The 21,987-nt window shown below is 55.7% G+C and overlaps 2 protein-coding genes across 7 annotated transcripts in view; one reads left to right on the top strand and one right to left on the bottom strand.

The window, feature by feature from the left end:
* Nucleotides 1-8,471, top strand: part of SIPA1L3 (signal induced proliferation associated 1 like 3) — a 214,779-nt gene extending 206,308 nt beyond the window's left edge. For 4 of the 5 annotated variants that reach the window (XM_032486153.1, XM_032486155.1, XM_032486152.1 and 1 more), the window contains exons 19-22: nucleotides 37-180; nucleotides 2,696-2,831; nucleotides 4,652-4,733; nucleotides 6,251-8,471. In XM_032486153.1, the coding sequence (XP_032342044.1) occupies nucleotides 37-180; nucleotides 2,696-2,831; nucleotides 4,652-4,733; nucleotides 6,251-6,394 (506 nt within the window). In that variant the 3' untranslated portion in view covers nucleotides 6,395-8,471. The remainder of the gene's footprint in view (nucleotides 1-36; nucleotides 181-2,695; nucleotides 2,832-4,651; nucleotides 4,734-6,250) is intronic. The other variant, XR_004322355.1, reaches the window with a different exon arrangement.
* A 2,372-nt stretch (nucleotides 8,472-10,843) lies between these two features.
* On the bottom strand, nucleotides 10,844-19,917 carry DPF1 (double PHD fingers 1). 2 transcript variants are annotated; one of them, XM_032486156.1, is made up of 12 exons: nucleotides 19,580-19,917; nucleotides 18,042-18,202; nucleotides 17,859-17,966; nucleotides 16,352-16,479; nucleotides 16,000-16,089; nucleotides 15,529-15,607; nucleotides 15,197-15,328; nucleotides 14,204-14,254; nucleotides 13,993-14,112; nucleotides 12,786-12,898; nucleotides 12,108-12,219; nucleotides 10,844-11,959 (listed from the first exon to the last, which is right to left on the bottom strand). In XM_032486156.1, the coding sequence occupies exons 1-12, from the start codon at nucleotides 19,687-19,689 to the stop codon at nucleotides 11,889-11,891; spliced, it is 1,275 nt and encodes a 424-aa protein (XP_032342047.1). In that variant the 5' UTR covers nucleotides 19,690-19,917; the 3' UTR covers nucleotides 10,844-11,888. The 2 variants fall into 2 exon arrangements, with proteins under 2 accessions (XP_032342047.1, XP_032342048.1); XM_032486157.1 differs by having other exon boundaries at nucleotides 12,108-12,189; nucleotides 19,580-19,913.
* Between the last annotated feature and the right edge of the window lie 2,070 nt (nucleotides 19,918-21,987).

Here is a 21,987-nt window from a genome sequence, read left to right as displayed (position 1 = left end):
CACTCACCGAACTCCCGGCTCTGCTCTTCCCACCAGCCACCATCTCAGCCTCAGAGCTCTCACTGGCCGATGGGCGGGACCGGCCACTGCGACGCCTCGACCCAGGGATGATGCCACTGCCTGACACGGCTGCCGGCCTGGAGTGGTCCAGCCTGGTGAACGCAGCCAAGGCGTACGAAGGTAGGTGCCAGCCCACTCAACCCCGCCAGATCCCTACCCCCTGCTCTGTTCTGGAAGGATCCACAGAGGGCCTTGGAGCTTTGAAGGGGAAGCATGCTCCAGTTCCAGAATCAGGGGGAGCAGGGTTCACATCCTGCCCTGTGCCTTGCTCACTGTGTAGTCCTGGGCCGGTGTCTTCATCTCTCTGGTTCCCCCAGTTACTCTGTGACTAGACCCACTGCCTGGGGCCACAGGGAGGAGTCCATGAAATAGCACGTTGCCCAACTGAGGGGGTTGCCCAGATTGTGAGAGATAGCTGGCAGTCTTTGCCATTTCCATCCCATGTGACCTTGGGCAAGCGGCTTTACCTTTTAAATCTCAGTTTCCTCACCCGTCAAACCCTGACAGACACGAATATACTCTTCTGGCTCATTTTTCATCTTATAAGCCACAGCTTTACTGTTCCTCCTCCAGGAAGCTCTCCTTGATATCCCTTAGTCCAGATCAGGCACCTCCTCTGGGTTCCCGTAGCCCTGACTCCTCTGCCTGTGCCTTTGCTCTCTGATGATGGTTATGTCTCCCGGCAGGACCTGGGGCTGTCCCTGTCACCACTGGGTGCCCAGCACAGCTCTGGCACAGAGCAGAATGTATTCACCCAGACTCATACAGAACACATCCTTCTTTCTTGTTTTCACGTCTGAGCCAGTCCACATCTGGCAAGTGGCCCCGGAGGAAGCGTCCTTCCTCGTTGGCTTCCATTGGTTGCTTCCATCCCATCCTGCAGTGGCCTCTGGCCACGAGGTGAAGGCTGTCAAGCCTCCAGCAGGGTGAGGGTGTATAGGGTGGGAGGGAGAGCGACAGAGAATATGAGGCCCAGCCTCAAGGCTACCCCAGCTTCACACTCCAGAGCTGTAGGGGGGAGGCTGCCAGGCAGTGATCCAGCGCTACTGAGGCCCGGCAAGCTCCGTGGGGGAGGGGGTTGCCCAGTGGCACTTCCTGAAGGAGGTGACTCTGCAGCCACGATGACATTACGGAGCATCTGCTCTGAGCCAGCAGGTTGTTGCTTTACAAACATCACCTCTTCTAATCTCTGGTCTGAGGGAGGTAGTAGGATCCCATTTACAGGTGAGGCAACTGAGGCTCGGCTGCCGCAGAGCCACCTGGCCAGCCTGCATGCCTTTCAGCGTGTGCAGTTGGTCACGTGTATGTCAGTGAAACCACAGTAAGCTGTTTTTAAAAAGTAAAGGAGAGGAGTGATCAGGGGAATAAAAAAAGCCGAGAGCACAGGAGAGGGAACTGGGGTCTGCCGAAAGTTGTTGAACCTGGTGATGGGTTCACGAGGACCCATGGTGCTCTTTTCTCTGTTTTGGGGCCTGTTTGAAACAGTTTAGATAAAAGTATTTTCAAAGAGAATAAACACTAAATCCAAGATGGAAAATAACAGCTACAAAGGATGTTATTCAGAGAACTGGGGAAATTTCGAGGTGAGCATCTATTAGGCAGTAATACCCTATAGATGTTAAATTTCCTGAGTACGAGGTTGTGTACTATAGGAACGCGCCTTTACTTTGTGGAGGTTCATAGTGAAGTACGCAGAGGTGAACCAGGATGCCAGCCATCTCCTCTGCAGAGGCCGGGGAGTCGGACAGGTGCCCACGCACATGATGGGGGAGGGAAAGTGTGGCAAGACGTTAACAGTGGGTGGGTCTCCGGGCGGGCGTTGAGCTTTCACCGTGCTCTTCATCCAGCACAGAGATAGAGAGTCGAGCGGGAGCCTGCCTTTGCCAGGTGGTCGGGCCCTCTCCCTACAGGGGCCACACGCAGCCCCTCCTCCTGGCTGTTCACACCCTACATGTTCCATTGTCTGGCGGTCCTAGGGCTCAACGCTCCAGCTGCTTTGGGGGCACAACAGGCTCTTCCCACTTCTTGCCCTTTCAGAAAGATCCCCTCACAGTCCCATTTGAAAGTGCAGGCACTTGGCCCCTCCCGCAGAGCCAGTCACGTGTCTGGAGAGGGACCCCGGAACCCCCCACCCCCACCCCCCAGATTCTTTTCTCTCTTCAGGATACATGATATTCTCTGTTTCACTTTTCTTTTTGCTCTTGAAATTTCACAGACATTCTCAGAACTAGAGTGTGATGAACCCCCACGTCCCCATCACCCGGCGTCAGCCCCATCCACTTCTGGCCATCTTTCCCATACCATTTATTTATGGACGAAACCGGGTCATTTCTGCCCAGTTCGGGTGGTTGCTTCCCCACGCTGCATTTAAGTTCTTTCTCTCTCTCTTGTATTTTGTGTAAACTGGTCGTTGGGTCTGGAGGCTTGCTTGGAATCAGGACAGGTTATTGTTATTTGTGTCCTGAATTGGCTTGGTTTTCTGGCAAGAATCCATCCTAAATGCCTGTGTGATCTCACCCAAGTGTGGTTGGGAATGTCCTGGAGGTTTGCGGGGCGGGGTTAGTCACTTGGGGAGAGGGGGTGGCGTGAGGAGGAGCCAGGAGCCCTGCTGACCCCCTTCCTCTTTCTCCCGCAGTGCAAAGAGCCGTCTCGCTCTTCTCTCTGAACGACCCAGCTCTGAGCCCAGACATCCCGCCTGCACACAGCCCTGTCCACAGCCACCTGAGCCTGGAGAGGGGGCCCCCGACCCCCAGGACCACCCCTACCATGAGGTGAGGCTTCCCCGGGAGCACCCAGGGGCCTGGCAACCCAAGTCCCTGCAGGCAGTGAAAGAGGGTCACCAGGCAAGAGGCCACTGTGCAGGGCACCCCCACTGCCCCCGCAGTGGTAGCTGGAGGAGTGACCACCTCTCTCACCCAACAGACTTTGGACCAATCCACGTGCTGGGGCCCAGCAGGGACCAAGTCAGGGTTGGCACCATCCTCCTGGACACTGTGATCAGTACTTCCATAGTCACTTCACTGTCAACTGTGGAAAACACTAACTACTGCCCCCCGCCAGTCCCCCAGCATTCCCCGCTCTCTGCCTCACATCTGTCCCCTCTGAGTCCCCGCTCCCAGCCTTCAGCCTCCCTGCTGTCTGCTCCTGGGTCTCCTCCCCTGCAGATTCCTCAATTATGCACATGTTCCCCTGACAGCTGCCTCTCACCTCTTCCCTGGCAGGCCCCGCGCTGGGCTGTCGGGGGACCCAGAGGTGACAGAAGCCCTGCCCTCACAAGGCTTCTGGGGCGGAGGCAGACAGGGAGGCAGACACTTCCCATTTGTCATCTCACATTTAGTGCCACATGTTTGACTGAGCTAGCTTGGCAGAAAGCAGAATGACTGAGAGGGAGAGAGGATGGAAATGGCATGTTTGCATGTCCGTGGATTTAAATAGTGCATTTCACACTCATCTACACACTTCACCATGTAGGGGTGTACATACAACAGTCGTGCAGTGTACTTTGTGGGCAGTTCAGGTGATTTCCAATGGTGATTTTGACTCTTCTTGTTTTTTGCTTCACACACTGGCTTTAGAGCTCAACCTTCACCAAAGATGTGGTCCCATTTACTTAGCAGAATGAGGCAGTTACTGATGGGGTGCCACAGCAAGGGCAGGAACAGGGTGGGTGTGGAAATGGCGGGACCCGTGACCTCCAGGGACACTCCTGGATTCCTTTCACCCCTGAACTGGTGACCCCCTCCTACCTCACCCTGCAGCTACAGCTCCCCAAGATGCAGGACCAGGCAGGGAGGAAAGTGATGGGAAAGGCAGGAGGGCCCAGTCCTCTCTCCTCCATGGGCTGAGACCCCCACCTCCCTCCCCAGCACCCCCACCGGATGTATGTGTCCCACAGCACCCAGTGGAGCCTTCTGCTGGAAGGTGCTGCCCGCTCTCCTCAGCAGGGGCCAGACGGGCCCCAGGCTGGGGAATCTGCACAGAGCAGGAGCCACAGGCTGGGGGCCTGGGTGCAGCGTCTCTGCCTGAGCCTGGGTTTCGCCTCTGTCCAGCGGGTAACAGGCCACAGCGAGCCGGAAGATCCGTCAAGCTGAGACCTCACACGGTACAGGGTGGGTAACAGGCAGGCTATTATCACAGTCAGTGTCATCATTATTCCTGTCCACAAGTCAGGCCATGTTCATCTGCACACTTAGGTGCCCCAAGAGCTAGAACAGCAGCTGGGTCTGCCGGTACTCAGTGTGGGCTCACACTTGAGAGGGGCTTCTCCTTCTGGCACACATGTGGTCCATCCTCGGGAGGAATGCACACTTTAGGGCAGGTACACACACAGCTTTCAATGGGCCTGGTGCTCCCACAACCCCCATCCAGATCCACAGGTGTGCCCTCACCAGGTAGAGCGTGGCCAGCAAGAGGGCTGGCTTCCCTCAGAGCTTCCCCTCCAAGCCTCCCTCAGGACTCCAGCAAGGAGAGGACTTCCCAGACCCTCAGGGACAAGAGGGGCCTGTACCCCAATTTCCTCCCAGCTGTGGGCCAAGAGCCCTCCCTGGAGTCTGGTGGGCCTCTGATCTGACCCTGTCTCCTGTCTTCCCAGCGAGGAGCCGCCCCTGGATCTGACCGGCAAAGTGTACCAGCTGGAAGTGATGCTGAAACAGCTGCACACGGACCTGCAGAAGGTAGGGCTGCCGGGCAGCTGCCTCAGGGCACTCGCCTCCCTGTTTCACTTCCTGGCCTCTCGGGCCAGGGAAACTGCGGTACCTGCCCCCGCCCCCACCTCGTGTGGTCTAGGGGAGGCCACCCAGCTTTGAATGTAGTCATGAGTGAAAAGTAAAAAGTGACAGTAGAGGGGAGGGTAGAGCTCAGTGGCAGAGTGCATGCTTAGCATACACAAGGTCCTAGGTTCAATCCCCAGTACCTCCACTAAAATAAATAATAAATACATACATAAATACATAAACACAAATAAATAAATGCTAAATATATTAATTAATTAAAAGGTGACAGCAGCAAAGGCTGGTAAGCACACAGAGAACCTCTCTTACATTCTTGGAGGGAGAATAAATTGGCCCAACCTTTTTGGAAAACAATCAGACAATATTTATCAAAACTATACGACCCAGCAGTTGCACCGTGGGAACTCGTCCAGCAGAATTTCAAGCACAGATACTGAGAGGTCTGTGGGCAAGGATGACTACTGCTGGCGATAAAAAACTGGAGCCAGTGCAGCTGTCCGTCCACAAGAGAAGGGTTATGTACATGACAGGACACCCATGCAGCAGAATATTCTGCTGCTGGTTAAAGTCAGAACAGAAATCTATGTATTTACAACATACAAAAGAAGTCTGATAACTCCAGTGAAGAACTAAGCAAGCTCAATAAAAAATAAATAAATAAAGGCTAACTCCCACTGAAGAAAAACTAAGAACTGCAGAACTGTTTGCTGGAGCATCGTCATGCTTCAGAAATGTTTAACATCCATGGGTCAGAGGGATCTCTAGACGGCAACATTCCACATCGTCCCTTGTACTTACCTCCAGGGTGTGGAAGAGTGAGGAAAAGTCAGACTGGAAGAGAGTTGCACTTGTTATTTTATATACTTTAGGGCAAAAGGCCAAAAGGTGGCAGAGTGTAACGTGGGAGTCTCAAGCCCAGGACTCACAGGGGCCCGGGTTCAAATCCCACCCCCAACTTAGTGCCCTGTGGCCTTGCACAGATCACTGCCTTGGCGTGTTGCGTTCTCCTGGGAGGGCGTCTTCTCGGAGGAGGCAGTGGTGCCTGGACAGGCAGCCCTGTGTCCACATCCCAGCCCCCGACTTGCTGTGGGAGGCTTGGCCTCCTCTTCTGGGAAAGCGGGGGTAACAGCAGCCCCCAGGGCCCTGGGTGGCTGTGAGGGAGCAATGAGGTGATCCCAGTTATACGGTGATGTTGGTCACACGGTTACTCAGCGTCAGGCTGCGTTCTAAGAGCTCAACCTGTGTGACCTCAGGGAAACCTCTCTACCACCCCCCTTAGAGCAGAGGAAACTGGGGCCCCAGAGTAGAAGTGGCTTGCCTGAGGTTACCCAGCTGTTGAGAAGCAGAGCTGGGATTTGATCGCTGGCAGCCTGGCTCTGGACCACGGCCCAGCCAGGGCACACAGGCCCCGGGGAGCCATTCGCAGGGCACCCCGCTGACGCCCAGCCCCTGCCCCGCAGGAGAAGCAGGACAAGGCAGTGCTGCAGTCGGAGGTGGCCAGCCTGAGGCAGAACAACCAGCGGCTGCAGGAGGAGTCACAGGCTGCCAGCGAGCAGCTGCGCAAGTTCGCCGAGATCTTCTGCAGGGAGAAGAAGGAGCTCTGACGGGAGAGGCCGCTGCCCCACCCCTCCGCCCGGGCGGGCCGTGGGCTCCTGCTCTCCTGTCCCTCAGCCCAGCCTCTGGTTGCAGGCGTGACTGAGATCATCCAGCCAGGGCCCCACCGCCCTCCCAAGGACACGGAAACCAGGGTGGCAGTGGGACCTGAGGGAGCCTCCCTGGGGCTGCGAGCTGGGGTCTGCTTGTGGTCCTTGAGCCCCAGGAGGCGACACAGTCTCTCAGGCCTCCCTCTGAGCTGCCCACCTGTGGTCCCTGGAGGCTGGGCCATGCCCACACCACCCCCCCAGGGGGGCCACCCTGCCATCCCGTCTAGCCTCTTCCTAGGACCAAGCCATGGTCCTACAGGAAGCTGTAGGAAGGGGGTGGAGGGCAGGAGTGAGTCTCCAAACCTCATGGCTCCAGGAGTTCACAAACCAGGTTTCTTCACCACGTACAACAGCATCTGGGCTTGTGGGGCCAAGACCCCTGCATGAAAATTCACAGTGGGAGACGGCCCATTATTGCCTCGCACCCCAGAGAGCTGAGGGCCGGTGTGGATGCGGGCCAGGGCTCTCGGTCCCTGGTGCACTGGCTCCAAAAAGCATGGACGTTGTCCCCTCCCAACCCTATCCTCCAAAAAGCAACCAGGAGCACTTTCTTAGAGTTTCAGTTATTTTCTTGGGGGGGTCCCAGTCTGGAGAGAGGAAACCCCAGCATCCAGAGTCAAATTCTTTGAGGGGAAGCTATTTGCACACTTGGGACCATTTCTACGCCTTTTCTATCAGTTCCTTGGCTGCCAGAGGCTTCAGGGCCTGGGCCCCTCCACCTTCGAGCTACTGACCCAGCCAGGCCGTCCCCTCCTCCCCGGCTCCGCCAGCCCTGACCACGACCACACAGCCCCGGCCTCTTCCAGGCACCAGGAGGGGCTCCACGGAGCCCTCAGGCCGGGGCTGGAGAGAAACAGCCTTCATCACTTCTCTGCTTTTTTCCCTTTGCAAGAGCCTCTCGGCCCATCCCGCAGGCCCCACCGCAGCGGTGACATCGGACACCCTCACTGTGCTCCCCGGGGAGCACTTGGCTGTGCGAACCCCCACAAGACGCTGGTTCTCTAAAGGCAATAAGGGGGCGGCTCTCCAGGCAGCCAAGCCGGTGTGGTACTACGCTGTTCACCCAGGAAATAGTTTCTTTTTTTCCTTTAAAAACAAACAAAAGTATATATATATATATATTTATTTTTTCATGTAGAGTTGCGCCAGAACAAGCCTGTGTGGCCACAATCTGTGGATTCCCCCGACCTCAAGCTGAGGACCGAGGCGCGTCCCCTGTGGGCCGGAGCTCAGTGGGGGGACTTGGAGGGACAAAGTTGGCTGGGGGAGGGAGGGCCTCAGAGCAGCACACTCGGCTGGGGCCAGCTCTGTCCAGAGACCCTGCCACCTTCTCCGCCTTCTCTCTGCGGCCAGAAACCTCAGGGAGGGAGACTCTGGGGACCTCACAGAACCCAGGCATTTGGGGAGCGAAAGAAAAGGACCTTCATCGCGCCTCCCTGCATCAGCCTCTGGCCCCTCTCCCCACCGCCATCTCCTCTTCCTCACTGTGGTGTGATGCGGTGGCTGTGAGGGGGCCTGCCGTGTCCTCAGCCCTGGCCAACTACTGTGATGTCTCTGCCCCTCTTCCCGGATCCCTTTTTGGAAGGTTCTCCAGGACCACCAACCTGCCCCCTTCCCTCAGACCCTAACCTGGAGCCCACCCTCCCCCACCCTTTTTTTTAAGTTGTCTCCTCATCTCTTCAGATCATTCAAATCATTTTGGGGACCTAATCATGTACATGGACCAGTGTAAATTATGATTTTTGGTTTTGTTTTCTGTTATTTTTTTAAGGACCTCAGCAAAGCAAATCTATTTAATTTGAGTTTGGTGTTCTATCTGATGGCTGAAGATAGCAGGGGTTTTTTTTTCTTCATATGTTGATTTGTTTCATTTGGATTTTTTTTATTCTTTATTGTCTCCCCCGCCCCTCATCCCTGTCTTGAGATTGTCTGGCATGTTTCTGGAGGTTTCAAAGGAAATAAATGTTTCATAGAAGTGGCTTGTGTGTTCACTAGCTGAGCAGCTGCCTGGAGTCCCTGACGAGAGGGTGTGGTCCAGCGTTAGCCCCTCCTCCTGTCCCCCTGGTCCCAGACACTGTCGTGGCCAACACACACACACACACACACACACACACACACACACACACACAGACATTTCCCTAAGAACTGGGGAACATCAGCCTCACAAACTTCTTTTTCTCGAAACCCAAATGACAGAAATCCAGCACTCAGTGGAAGAATTTGTTAAGTTGGAAAGAAAAAGCTGTACTTCAGAAGTCATACATTGGAGGACTGAAAGCCGGCCCCGGCCCACAGAGTTGTGTTACTTTTAGAATTAATGGTCAACTTTTTAAAATCTGGAGATGGTACAGAAAGAAATCTGGATTGGGAGCTTGGTGACTCTGTCCTCTGCAGCAAGACTCAGAACTGAGGGCCCCTGCCTCCTGCAGTGGGCTGTGCCCCAGGCCACGCCCTCCCCAGCGCTGGCGCATTGACACCCCCCTCCTCGATGGGAGTAGGCGTCCCTCTGCCAGTCATCTAACTGGTGGTTTGGAGTGGAGAGCAGCCCCTGCTTCCAGACTGGGGCTGGGGAGGTGGAGGTGTCTCGGAAAGATACTGACGCATCCGGACCTCAGCCCTGGGCCAGGCCTTCCTCTTGGGGCTCTCCTCGCTGGGGAAGGGTCTTAAAACTCCTGGCCCCAGGTCTGCAGCTGCCCTGGCAAACACTTGCCATTTGACCTGAGGATCAGGGTCAAACTTACTTTCCAAATCTCAAAATTCCACGTGGAACTCCATGTGAAAATCCCAAGGTCTGGCCTCTTGTGGGAAGTCTAGGTCCAGCTCCACCTGGAAGCAGGACCCCGTGGCTGGGCCTTTCAAACCCACCAACTCATTTTACCTGTGACTGAGTTTACCGTTTCTGAGCTCAAACCTCATGCTTCTCTGACCCAGACCCTCCCCTCCTGTCAAAAAAAAAAAGCTTTTTCCAAAAGGGGTATATATCCTTTTTCCAGAGGAGGTGGACCAGCTATTTCCACGTCTCCTAAAAATTCTAGAGTGTTCCAGACATTCTCCCTGTCTCCACCCTCCTTGAGGCCCCATCTTCAACCCTTGCTGCCCTCCCCCCACCAGCACAGAAACGGCAGAACAAGCTGTTCTCACATCCTCTCCTGGCGCCTGTGACACACACCAACTTCCAACACCCTACAACCCGCGCACGCCAGCCTGTGCTCTTGCCCGAACTGTGCCCTGCTCGTCCCTTCCCCATCTTGCCCCAGTTTTCCACGTCCTCTGCCTTGTCCCCTTCCTCCCCTATGTCTCTCTCTGTCCCCCCACCCCAACACTGGCTCGCCCCTCACCCGGGCTCTGAATCCCTTCATACCTTTGGCTCTCACCAGATTTTTCTATTGTCTCCCTAAATTCTTTGTGTCCTCTCCCCTGAAGTCTCAGCTCTGTGTCATTATCCTGGGACTTTGCCTGTCCTGGATCCTAACTGTATCCCTCTCCCCAAATGTGCCCCCCTCTAATTCTCTCTTCCTCTCTCCTATGTTGTTTGCCCTGGTTCTCTGCCTCCCCTCATGGAATCTCTTCTGCTTCTATCTCCAAATCGCTGTCAGTTTCTTCCTCTTCCGTCTCCCCCTATGTGTCTGCTATTTTTTCTTACTATGATTTCCTCTCCCACTAAATCTCCATCTCTTCTGCCCTCTTCCCCCATATTTCCTGACTCTCTTCATCTACATCTCTCTCCAGATCTATTTCTTTTCCCTCTTCTGCTTGCTTCTCTTTTTCTGATTCTCTGTAAATGTGGGACTCTCATATCTGTCTCTCTCCTGTGTCCTGTTTCTCACTCCTCACCCCACTTCACCCCAATCTGGCTTTCTCCTAACGCCCTGGACCCGTCTCTTTCTCTCCTTTTTACCTTCCCCTCTGCCCTTGGCCCCACATCCTGTATAGGGAGCTCCAGGAGATGTCTGGGCTGAGGATGAAGCTCCTGGCACCCCTGCTCCCTACCGTAGCCCCAGGAGGGGAGGGGCCAGCTCAGTCTTCATCTTTCCATCCCCTCCCTTCCCCCAGTCCCCAGCTTCCCGCCTCCCTTCTCACTGCTTCCCGCTGCAGCTGCAGCAGTCCGTTGCCAGGGCAACCACAGCTGGCTGGGTGGGAGCCCCCTCCACCCCATCCCCCCCTTCTCCTTTCCAGCGAGGCAGGGAGGAGCTGGGACAAAGCCAGAGAAAGGCGGGGTGCAGGGGGAGCTGGAGGGAGATGGAGGTAGGGGACAGCTCCAGCTGTTAACCTCAGTTGCTTTTCCCCCAATGAGGCCCTGTCTCTCCTTCTTGGTGACACCCTAAACCAGCCTAGAGAATGAGGCAGACGTGGGCAGAGGGGTCAGGCCCAGTTTAATACACAGAACAAGTTAATTCACAGCAGAGGCAGGCAATAAAGGAGACTCATTTGCAAGGAGGGGCACGCCTGGATTGGAGGAGACCCCCCCAAACCCACCACCTCCCCCACTTGCAGTCTCAATTTCCCTTTTTTTTAAAACCCGAACAACAAACACACACAACCACAAGAAACAACCACACCCCCTCGCTGCCCCGAAAATGGCCAGCAAGGGTGGCAGGGGGCAGCCCGGCCTGGCCGGTAGGGAATCGGGGCAGGAGGAGGAGGAAAATCTAGTCCTTTGCAGAGTCTGTGCTTCTCATTCCAGCAGGCGCTGGGCAGGGGCCCGCCTTGCCCCACCGGCGACGGCGACAGCCATGGCAGGCACGGTGGGCACGGGCAGGGCTCTCAGGGAAGGAGCAGGAACGGAGTTCAGAACCATGGTTCACATCATGCAGTATCCACGGTGGGCGCCAAGAGGGGTCAAGGGGTGGACACCACACCCACCTGCCCCGGGCACCGGGGGCATGGCGCCCACCTTGGGTGGGGAGGTGGGACTGGTGGGGAGGGGCCGCCAGGCGGGAAGCTGGCAGACTGGTGCCCAGTAGATGCGCTCAGCAGTGCCCCCAACCCCGCACCCAGCCAGGCCTTATAGGACTCTGTATATATTAATTTCTTTTTTTTTTTAGCTTTTTGATTTTTTCTTTAGAAAAAGGCTGTGTCTATGCCCCCAGCTGGCATCCACCACCCCTCGTGCCCGCCCAGAGGCGGGGTATGGCTTTGAGGGGAGCAGAAGCCCCTGGTGCTCATTTGCCAAGGGGTGGGGAAGGAGGGAGGAAGGGAGAGGGCCCTGCCGGGCCCCTCAACCCACAGGGCGAACATTCCACTTGCACAGAGGGCAGGGGGTGGCCCAGCCCCCTCTCGGGCTCCCCCTCGCCCCTCCCACTGTGGGGCATTAAGGATGAGGAGAGAGTGGAGGAGCTCCAAGAGGCAGGTAGGCAAGCACCACCCCAGAGGTCCAGGTGAGCCAGAGCCAGGCCTAGGTGAGGGTGATGTAGGCAGAGGCCTTCTCCTTCAGGTGCCGAAGACAGAGGTGACAACTCCAGCTCCCTGTGGGGCGGCCGGGGGACAGAGAGTTAGGCCCAGGTCTGGGGAGGGCTGCTTCAACCCCCTCCCACCCGTGGCCACAATCTTCTGCAGCAGGAAGACCAGTTTCCAACACCCCCCACCCCTGTGTCATACCCTCCTCTCCTCTCACCTTCCGGGGGCTCGGCCATGGGGGGACTCAGGCAGTACATGTGGTAACCCCGATCGCAGTCGTCACAAAACAGCAGCTGGTCCTGGGGGGTGAGACCCGCCCAGCTGGCACCCTGGGGGCACGGGCACCAGAAACCGGGGTGGGGGGCGGGGGCAGGGGCCAGGTCAAAGGGGCTAGGGGCGGTGGTCCCTTCCAAAGACAAAGGGCTCAGAGAAGGTCATCTTTGCAAAACTCTGCTGGGCTGAGCAAAACCCCCCTGAGAGACTGTCAGTTTGCAGTTTGTAGTTTGGGTTTAATAAGATTCTGTGGGACCCTTAAAATGACACTGTGATGGCCTGGCAGCAGTGAACATGGGTCTGGGTCCCAGCTGTGCCATTTTCCTAGTTGGGTGGCCTCAGGCAAGTCTATCCCCCTCTCTGAGTTCAGTTTCTACTCTGTGAAGTGGGAACAAGAGCGCCTACCTCAGGGCAGTCAGGAGGAGCCAGAGAGTGAAGAGCATTAAGTGCCGGGCTCAGTTAATGGACACGAGCAATACTAACTGTACAAGGGACTAGTGTTCACGGGGCGGGGGGGGGGGAGGGGCTCCAGGGAAAGACTTTAGGCCCAACTGGCAAAGGCGGAGGTGCCAGGTGGGGCATCCACCTAGGGGCGTGTCCCAGGGAGGGGGAGGGCACTCACGTCGTTCTCCGAGGTGCCACACAGGCTGCAGGACTTGCACTCGATGCACTGCCAGCGGTAGGTCCGCACGGCCGCCGTCATGTTCACCGTGAACTGTAAACACGAGGGGTGTCCTGGGGGCCGAGGGGCAGGGATGCGGTTAGGGGTCTTCGTGCCCCTGGTGGCTACTGACCCCTGGGGAAGAAACTGCGCAGCCCCCCATCCCTGGCTCACAAGGCCTCTGAGCTGCTGTGGCCCATGGCCTGACCCTGCCCAGCCCACAGTGCCCAGCACCCGTCCCGCAGGCAGCGCTGCCGTGGCCACCAGTCTCCTGCCCAGCCACCATGGCAACCGCACTCTGCTCCCCAGAACACCATGGCAACCGCATTCCATTACCCACAGTGCTGTGGCAACCACTTTCTACCACCCACAACACCGGGCAGCCACATTCTGTTAACCGCTTTGCTGAGGCAGCCACATTCCATTACCCACAGCAGAATGGCCAACCGGTTCTGTTAACCGCAGTAACGTGGCAACCACAGACTCCCAGCCATGATGCCATGGCGGCCACTTTCCACCGAGGGGTCCCCGCACCCCCCTGCAACCCAAGCCTATTACACATGCTGCCCCAGCAACCACAGTTACCAACAGGTTTGCACAATGTGCCAACCCTACTGGTCAGCCCACCACCCAGTGCAGACGCCCAGCCATTACCCCAGGCCAGTAGGGCTCCCTTCCGCTACACCCAATCTCCATGACAACGGTGTTTCACTACACATAATACCGTGACAACCACAATTCATTAGCCATCATGCTGAGGTGACCACAGTCTACTGCCCACAAGTCTACGTTGGGAAACCACATTCTATTAACCACAACTCCATGGCCAGTACCGTTATCCACAGCACCCAGGCAGCGGCAATCTATTACTCACTATCACAACCCACTACGCACAATGTCTTAGCAACCATCTCTCACTGGTCCCCACTATGTGATAAGCACATGTCAGTACCCGAAATGACATGCCAACCACATCCCATTGTTCCCAGAGCCTCCCTGACCCCACTCAGTTTCCCACAATACTCAGCGGTTGAGTCTGGTTATCCTCAGTCCCCTGGGATGCTCTGCATCCCCATCAGTCCTCACTCCTCTGCTTCCTATCCTCCACATCTGGGTTCCAGGAATCCTCTCCACCGTGGCCCCCAGAAACTTCAGGTGGAGGCATCACCTGATCGCCCACAGTCGGCACAGGAGATGAGGTCCTCGGGACACCCCGTCTTCTTGGAGCCACCCAGACAGAAGTCACAGTAGCCATTGGGGATGACAGTACCATCAGGAGCCTTCTTGGCTGCAAGACAGTAGGCGGGGGTTGGCGTGGGCAGGCAGGGTACTCAGTCAAAGGCTGCTGTGGAGGTAGGGGCGGAGGGAGGCGTCCCTACCTGTGTGTTTCCTCTGTGCCTCAGGGACCCAGGCCAATTCTTTGTAAAATTCTGGGAGTGGGGGACAGAGAGAGGGGCTCTCACCATAGGCAAGGCTCTCACCATAGGCAGGTCTCCACCCTGCCCCCAGTCTCAGCCCCAGGGGTGGACCCCTTGTCCAGGTGTGGAGGGGGTGGGGAGAGGGAGTAGCTACCCCAAAATGTGGGCAGTAGCAAAAGAGAGTAGGAGGAACCCAAATAATTCTCATCAGGAACCCACCAACTCTTTGAGCACAACTGATATGTCCTCTTTATTAGGTGAAAACTTGGCAGATACAGCATTAGGAAGAGCCCCTAGCTTCCCCACTCATACACACTTCTACCACACTGCCACCCCCAATGAAGCCCTGTCTAAATAAAAATTAGGTAGATACCACTGGCCAAGATCGGGTATGGAAACAGACACTCAGAAGGAAAATTCTGAACACAGAGGTGCCTGGGTGTGTAGTGGGAATGGGATAAAGAGACTGCCCTCTTCCACCAAGGGGTGGGTAGGGAGATGGTTTCTCCACTGGCAGAGGCTCCCCACAGCCTCCCCCAATCCCTCAGCTGTCTGGGTTGGCATGGGATTGGCATGGGTAGAAGCCAAGGGTTCCCAGGCCATGGACCCTGCCCCTCAGCCAAAGCTTAGAGAAGGGAGAAAGGGAGGCAGGGAGAGAGGGGAGTCATCTATCACCCCCCTCCCCAAGCTCTAATTGAAACAATAAATCAGACCCAGAAATATTACGCCCGGCCGGGAGCGAGGGAGAGAGAGAGAGAGAGAGAGAGAGAGAGAGAGAGAGAGATGGTTGGTTGCCATGGCAACCCCAGAGCCAGCATCCCCTTGGTTGGTGGGGGGAGGGGACCGCTGAGCTGGAGATTTTCCAGAAATGTCTAACGTGCCCCCTCCCTCCCAGGCTCCTTAGCCCCCACTCCTAGGGCCCCTCACCACCCCACTCCCTGCCCGCCTGCTCACGTTTATGGTTGTTTTTCCGGTGGAAGGGTAGGGCGTGGCGTTCGGCGTTCTCCTCCCCCTCCTCCTCAGCCAGGTGGGTGTGGGTGTAGTGGTAGCTGAGCCCTGGCCGGTTCTTATACCGTTTCCCACAGACTGGAGAGTGAGCAGGGAGGGCCAGTCAGCCCTCCCAGCCCATGCTGCCTCCACCCTGGCCTCCAGGATCACACCTCCCCACTCTGCCAGAGGCCTAAGCATCCCCCCACCAGGATCCAGCACAGGAGGGAGGGGGCCAGGAGGGGAGAGGTCTATGGGCCCCCTTCTCTCTCTCTTCCCCCCTCTTCAGAAGGACTCACTATCACAGACATACGGCTTGTCTCGGTCCTCCAGGGAAGTGGTGTCCTGGCGTTTCCGGAGACCTCCGATGCCATATGCCTGGGGGAAGAGTCAGGAGTGAGGGGCTAAGAAAGGGAAGGAACTAAAAGAATTTTTATCACTTGGGCCTGTAAGTCAAATTGCAGCTCTGCCACTTTCTAGCTGTGGGCCTAGAGAAACTCCCTTGACCTCTCCGAGATTCACTTTCCTCATCCATGGCCCAGGTGTGAAGACTGTCGTAACCCACTGTACAATCTCTGTTTTGCAAATGGTTTAATATACCTGAGCCTCAACTGCCTCATCTGTAAAATGGGCATAAAAATCCCCTACCCCTTCAGGCTGCCCTGGGATTAAATGAGGTCACACTGGGGCAGGGACTGAACGTGGTGCATACCCAATCAGTGGGTCTGCACTGACGAGAGGAGTGATGAGGAGAAACTCAGGAGTGATACCTTTCCTTTGGCCCTGTTCTTCCTCCTGGGAATGTCATCCTCCAAGTCTTCCACTTCGAGATCATGTGGAAACTCCAGCAGCTGCTGTTTCTGGGCATCAAGAGAAGGGAGACTGAGGTCAAGAAAATAGGGGCACTTTTCTGCTTTGTAGGGGGTTTGGGGGCAGAGTGGAGATTAGGGGTGGCAGGGCAAATCAGGAGGTCTTCCAAAAAGAGATGAGGTGCAGAAGGATGGAGCCTTAGGCTGCCTAAAGGCCCTAGGGTGCCAGGGGAGATTTCAGGATGGGAACAGGGTGGACCAGGGCAGGAGGCTGCGGGGAGAGGGCAGCTGCAGCCCCCGGGGGTGGTCCTACCTGACAGTCCATAATGGTCTCCTCCTCCTTTAGTTCAATCTTCTTCTCCCCTGTCTCTGCGCACAGTAGAGCCTCAAGGACTGGCCCTTCCGGAAGGCCGCCCTCCTTCTTCAAGGGCACTTCACAGTCTGGGGACAAGGCCGTGATGGGGGAAGGGGTCAGGCAGAGAAGTCATCCCTGGAGGACTCTTCAAACTGCCCAGATTGGGGAACCATGCTCTGTGCTGGAGGGAAGAGGATTTCCCAACCTCAACCAGCAACAAACTCAAAGATTCAACCACACATCCTGGAAAAGATGCCCAGACCTTGGGGAAGGCAGAGCCAGACCCTCAGAGCCACTTGGACACACTCAGGGGGAGACAAGGCCAGACCTTCATATATACCTAGATACATGTAGGAGACCCGCGCCCCGCCCCCTCCAGATCCTTACTTACATCTGGAGAGAACAGACACTCAAACAGGATACACACGGACATAGGCAGGGAAGATACAGGCAGATCATCTGAGACAGCTAGACAAAGAGACAGACCCAGACACATGGAGGAGACACAGCCAGACCCTTGGGTACACCCAGAGACACTCAGAAAGAGACTATTAGACCATCAGAAACACCCAGATCCACATGGGAAAGACACAGCCAGACCCCACCATACACCTGAACACACTTAGAGAAGATACAGACACACCTAGAGAGAACCACTCAGATGGATACACATATACACAGGGGATACAGACAGTCCCTCTGAAGCAGACACACCCCAGCAGACACAGCCAGGTGGACCCACACAGATTCTTGGATATACCCAGACAAGGGAAGGGAAACAGCCAGTGACTCTGATAGTACTGGACACACTCAAGAAGTGATAAGGCCAGACTCTTGGTTAGAGCAGCACACATGGGTCGAAACACACCTCATATACCAGACACTCGAGGAAGAGATTCTCCCCGACATTCTGAAGCATCTGGCCCTCAAAGAAAGAGACAGCCGGACACCCTGATCCACCCACACTCAGGAACAGCTGCACACTCTGATAGACCAGACACACCCAAGAGGAAGTAAACCTTCTAATATACTTAGAAACACCTGACAAGAGACACAGACACTGAAATCCACTCTATGACAAACGGAAGGAGTTACAACCGGACACTCTGACACACCCAGAGACACTCAGGCACCCACAGGAAGAAATATAGGCAGACACTCTGATACATCCCAGCTCAAAGGGAAGGGATACAAAGACTGGGTACACCTAGACACATGACAGATACCACTCTCCTGGAATTCGCCTGGGCCCAAGGAGGAGAAGATACAGTCCAAAGTTCGGTCACTCAAGGAAACCTTGGAGAATCTTTGGACTACACCCAGACACACGGGGGCAGACACACAGCCAGCCACTCAGACACTGGCTAGGAGGGACATAAAGGCAGATGCTCAGACGCACACCAGCAGCACCACACACTCCACGGCCTGTGCTGGGGGCACCGATGGAGGACGAAGCTCCACCCACCGATCTTGTACTCGCAGGGCCGGAGTCTGGGGTCCTCCAGGATGTTGAGTCTCCGTTTCTTTCTCCAGCAGCGGGCGGGGTACGTATAGATCTGTCCCGGGGCCAAACCTGGAGTGAGAAGTCGGGTAAGAATGCGGCCGCGAAGCCGCCGCGCCGCCCCACCCCCGCCCTCCCTGCAGGTACCCGGCCCGCGGTGGGTCTTCTCCATCCAGATGTAGCAGTTGTTCTGGGCCACGCCGGTCTGCGAGTCAAGGAAGGGCAGGCGCAGGCTGCGCTCGGCGCACAGGCGCGCGTTGTAGCTGCGGCAGTGCTCGATGGCCTCGCGGTAGAAGTCCTCGCCTAGGCTGCGAGGGGCGGGTGAGCGGGCGGGCAGCTGTCAGCAAGGGCAGGCGCACCCGGTCGCCCAGCACCCCTCCCCCAGCCCGCCCGTCGGGAATGGGTGGGCCGACTCCTCCAACCTCGCTTCTCCCCTCTAGTCGCCCCTGGACCCAGGAACCCCCAACCTGGGGCTTAAGCAGGCCTCGAGCCAACAACGAGTGGATACACACAATATAGAAACAGACAAAAATACACCGAGACCCATCCTTACAGGCACATATCCAAATCCACAACTCAAACGAATGGCACATAGTCGCACTGGATTCACACACAAAGAGAGACATATCCCAAGACTCACAAAGGAGAAACTGACACATCTCACATATGTGCACACACAAATATCTACTGAAAAACACAAATATCTCAAGTCCCATAATGTAGAAACAGACAGATCACACACATTTCCATGCGTAAATATACAATCACCCAACAAAGACACACAACGTGCAAACAGATCACACACTACACACACTTACGCGTCCAAAGATACACACAGATACACAAATGTTAAAAGAGAAAAAATGTTAAAATAAACTACCCACATAAACACTTACACATATATCCAAAGGCACAACACAAATCTCACACACACACACTATCCAGATACAGTATACAAAGAAATCATAGATTCACACAGGAGACACACACAAAGATACACAATATAGAAGCCAACATCTAAAATACCACATATTCAAACACACAAAGATACACACATACACAACATAGAAACAGGCAAATCCACTCATATTCACACAAAAATTTGCACAAAAATACATGCATACCTACATATCCAAAGACACAGAACACAAATGATGTACAGTTTCAAAGGACATGCACACACACTCAAAGACCCAAATATCCAAAGATACCTAGTGTGGAATAAAAGAAATTAAACACATATCCACACATATCCAAAAAAAAAAAAAAAAAAAAAAAAAAAAGCAAAAAACCCAAAACCAGGACCCAAACAAGTGACACAGACTCCACATCCCAAGACAAAGGTAATACAGGCTTCGCTCAAGTTTACCGAGGCCCCTGCGCCCCCAGGCCATTTCACCTTCTCCCCAACTCCGGGGGTCGCAGGGCGGGACATGACCCCCTTTTCCGAAGAGGACCCGAAGAGGACTCCGAGTTCCCCATACTCTCCACTCCTCCCTGGAGCAGCGCGTCGAACACAGTTCTTGCCAGATACCCATAGTCACACACACTCGCAACCCCGTGCAGCCCGGCCCACGGTGACAGCCCCCCAGACACCCCATCGGCCCCACCCCCAGCCGCCACACACACACGCCCGCAAGGACCCGCCTGAGCGCCCTCCCCCGCCTCCCGCCGGCCCGCAGCACCTCAGGGGGCCGGGGATGACCGTGGCCATCTTGCTCCCCGGGTCCTGCCCCCAGCAGGTCCCCGCCGGGCTGGTCCTCCCAGCGCTCGGGCGGGCGCTGAGGCCGCCCATCCATTCATTCCCGGGGGGCGGGAGCGCCGGGGCCACCGCCAATCAGGACGGCGGGGCGGGCCCGCGCGAGCCATGCTGGGAGTGGTAGTTCCAGGCCTGGGGCTGGCCGGACCCCGCGGGGAAAGGGGTCAGAGGTAGGGCCTGGGGCACGCACAGCCACTCACGCACGCTCACTCATGCACACCTCTGAGTCTCACACTTGGGCCTACACTCACACATGTACACCTGGACTCGCACACACCCACCCACAGCAGCTTACACACACATTCACATGTATCCTCACAGCTCCCACGCAGACGCACGCACACTCCCTGTCCCACACCTTCGCACAGACTCACATACATTTACACTCACTTCAGTGCTAAGAGACTTAGAGACACCTTACATGTGCCCACACAAAAGTCCCACCAACGCGTGACTCACTGACACCGCCCCCTCCCCCCAGTGCCTTCTAGCTTCAGAGAACCTTCTCGGGTCCCCCTTGGGGCTGTCGCTCTCACAGTGAGCCTGCCCTGCTCCACCCCTTCCCAGGGCTGACAGCATCCGTGCCAGTTAGGAGCTATAGCCACGCCTCCTGGGTTCAAATCCTGGCTCTGCTCCTTGGTGGCCATGTGACCTTGGGCAAATGACTTAAACTTTCTGGGCCTCAGTTTCCTCATCTGTAAAATTAGGATGATACTTCATTCGAGTATTGGGAGGATTAAATGAGGAAGTATGCATAAAGTGTTTTAAAAGTTACTTGGCAGATAGTAGGTGTTCAATAAACTCATTCTTTCCACAAAGAGGACCTGATGTGTACTGAGATGCAAAATGGTGACAGCTAACTGTTATTAGAAAGAATAGTGCTGGGCACATAATAGATGCTCAATAAATACTTATTGACTAATGAAAATACTGAGTCACCATGTGCCAGGCACAGTTCTTTAACAGGGGTTAACTCATTTGATCCTCATAAAGACCCTCTGGGGTCTTTTCCAGATTAGAGGGGAATTTACACGCCCTCAGCCCCTGGTGGCTGTTTGAAGGTAGGACTAAGCGGACTCACTCATCCAGATGTCTGTACTCAAATGGGTCACCTCCTTCTTTCTCCCATTGTCACCCACATTGACTCTACCAAAGGGATCCCCAGAGAGTGAGCTGACCTACTGAGTCACAACACATGCCCAGGCCTACACACACACCTGGAACAACCCCCACCCCACCCACCCCCGTCCAAAGTTCATGTTCAGGTTTGAGCCCCCAAGTGGATGAAAACACCCCATAAGTGTCCTTGTCCACCAGGGGGCTCTCCAGCAGACAGAAGAGGAATTGGAGCCTTCACTTCTGTCACTGGATGCCCCCTCCCTACCCCCTGGTGAGAGAGACCCCCCTCAAGATTTTCCACACCCATGGTCACTTCTAAACACACACACACACCTCTAGTCTATATCCCTTCCACAATCACCCCCTCCCCCAACGTCAACAAGAGGGAGTGGGTCTCTACTTCACATCCAACCTAGAGCAGGTGGCAAGGGGAGTAAGTCAGGGATGCTGCCATCCTCATGCTCACTCTGGCCTCCAAGTCCCTGTAGTGGCCACCCCGTGTCTCCTCCAGAGTCAGCTCTGCCCTCCTCCACCTGACCTGCCAGCTCATCTCACAGAATGTCCTTACCACTTTCCTCTCTCACCACCCTCACAGATACCCCAATCCACCCTGACACCTGCTCCCCACACTCCTAGCCTCAGACACCCCAGCTCACCCCTGCCCCACCCCAGAACCCTTGCATCAGTTTGATCAGGTTGGAGCCTGAAGTAGACCCATCACCTCCCTGGAGGCCCTGGTCCACCAGCAAGATTTGACCCACAGACACAAGCTGACACTTGGAGAGGGGCCTCTCTTCCTTTCCTTACCCCTTCACAGACACCTCTCCCACACTGGAGCCTCCCACCCAAATAATCCTCCTATCCCCCAGCGCAGAGCCCAGCGTGGAAACTGGGCCACAAAGTGAAACCAATATATTGCTACTACTAATAATCACTGCATTTAGTCAGGTCAGGCTCTGTACTAAGCGCTTTACAAACAGCACAACAGCCCCATGAGGTAATAGGATTCCCCCACTCACAGGTGGTAACACTGAGGTGAGAGAGGGGCACGGATTAGAGGCACAAGATGGGGTTTGAAGGCAGGCAGTCCTCAGGGCTGCACCCTCTGCCTCCCACTCCCCAGAGGATTTGACTCTCACATTGTCTCAGGAGCGCGTCCCTGCTCTTGCCCCTGCAGACCCCGCGTAAGGTAGGAGCAAAGAAGGGTGCTGGCTT

Source organism: Camelus ferus, chromosome 9 (genome assembly GCF_009834535.1).
Source record: "Camelus ferus isolate YT-003-E chromosome 9, BCGSAC_Cfer_1.0, whole genome shotgun sequence".
NCBI classification, from domain to species: Eukaryota; Metazoa; Chordata; class Mammalia; order Artiodactyla; family Camelidae; genus Camelus; species Camelus ferus.
This window is presented reverse-complemented; position numbering and strand designations above follow the sequence as displayed.

Excerpts from the sequence above, each read along its gene's own strand:
- DPF1 (XM_032486156.1), bottom strand. The coding sequence starts at position 19,689 with ATGGGCGGCCTCAGCGCCCGCCCGAGCGCTGGGAGGACCAGCCCGGCG. Across the intron at positions 15,608-15,999 it reads AGAACAGGGCCAAAGGAAAG|GCATATGGCATCGGAGGTCT; the intron begins GTATCACTCCTG and ends CTCTTCCCCCAG. Across the intron at positions 12,899-13,992 it reads TGCCGACTGTGGGCGATCAG|GACACCCCTCGTGTTTACAG; the intron begins GTGATGCCTCCA and ends CTCGGCCCCCAG.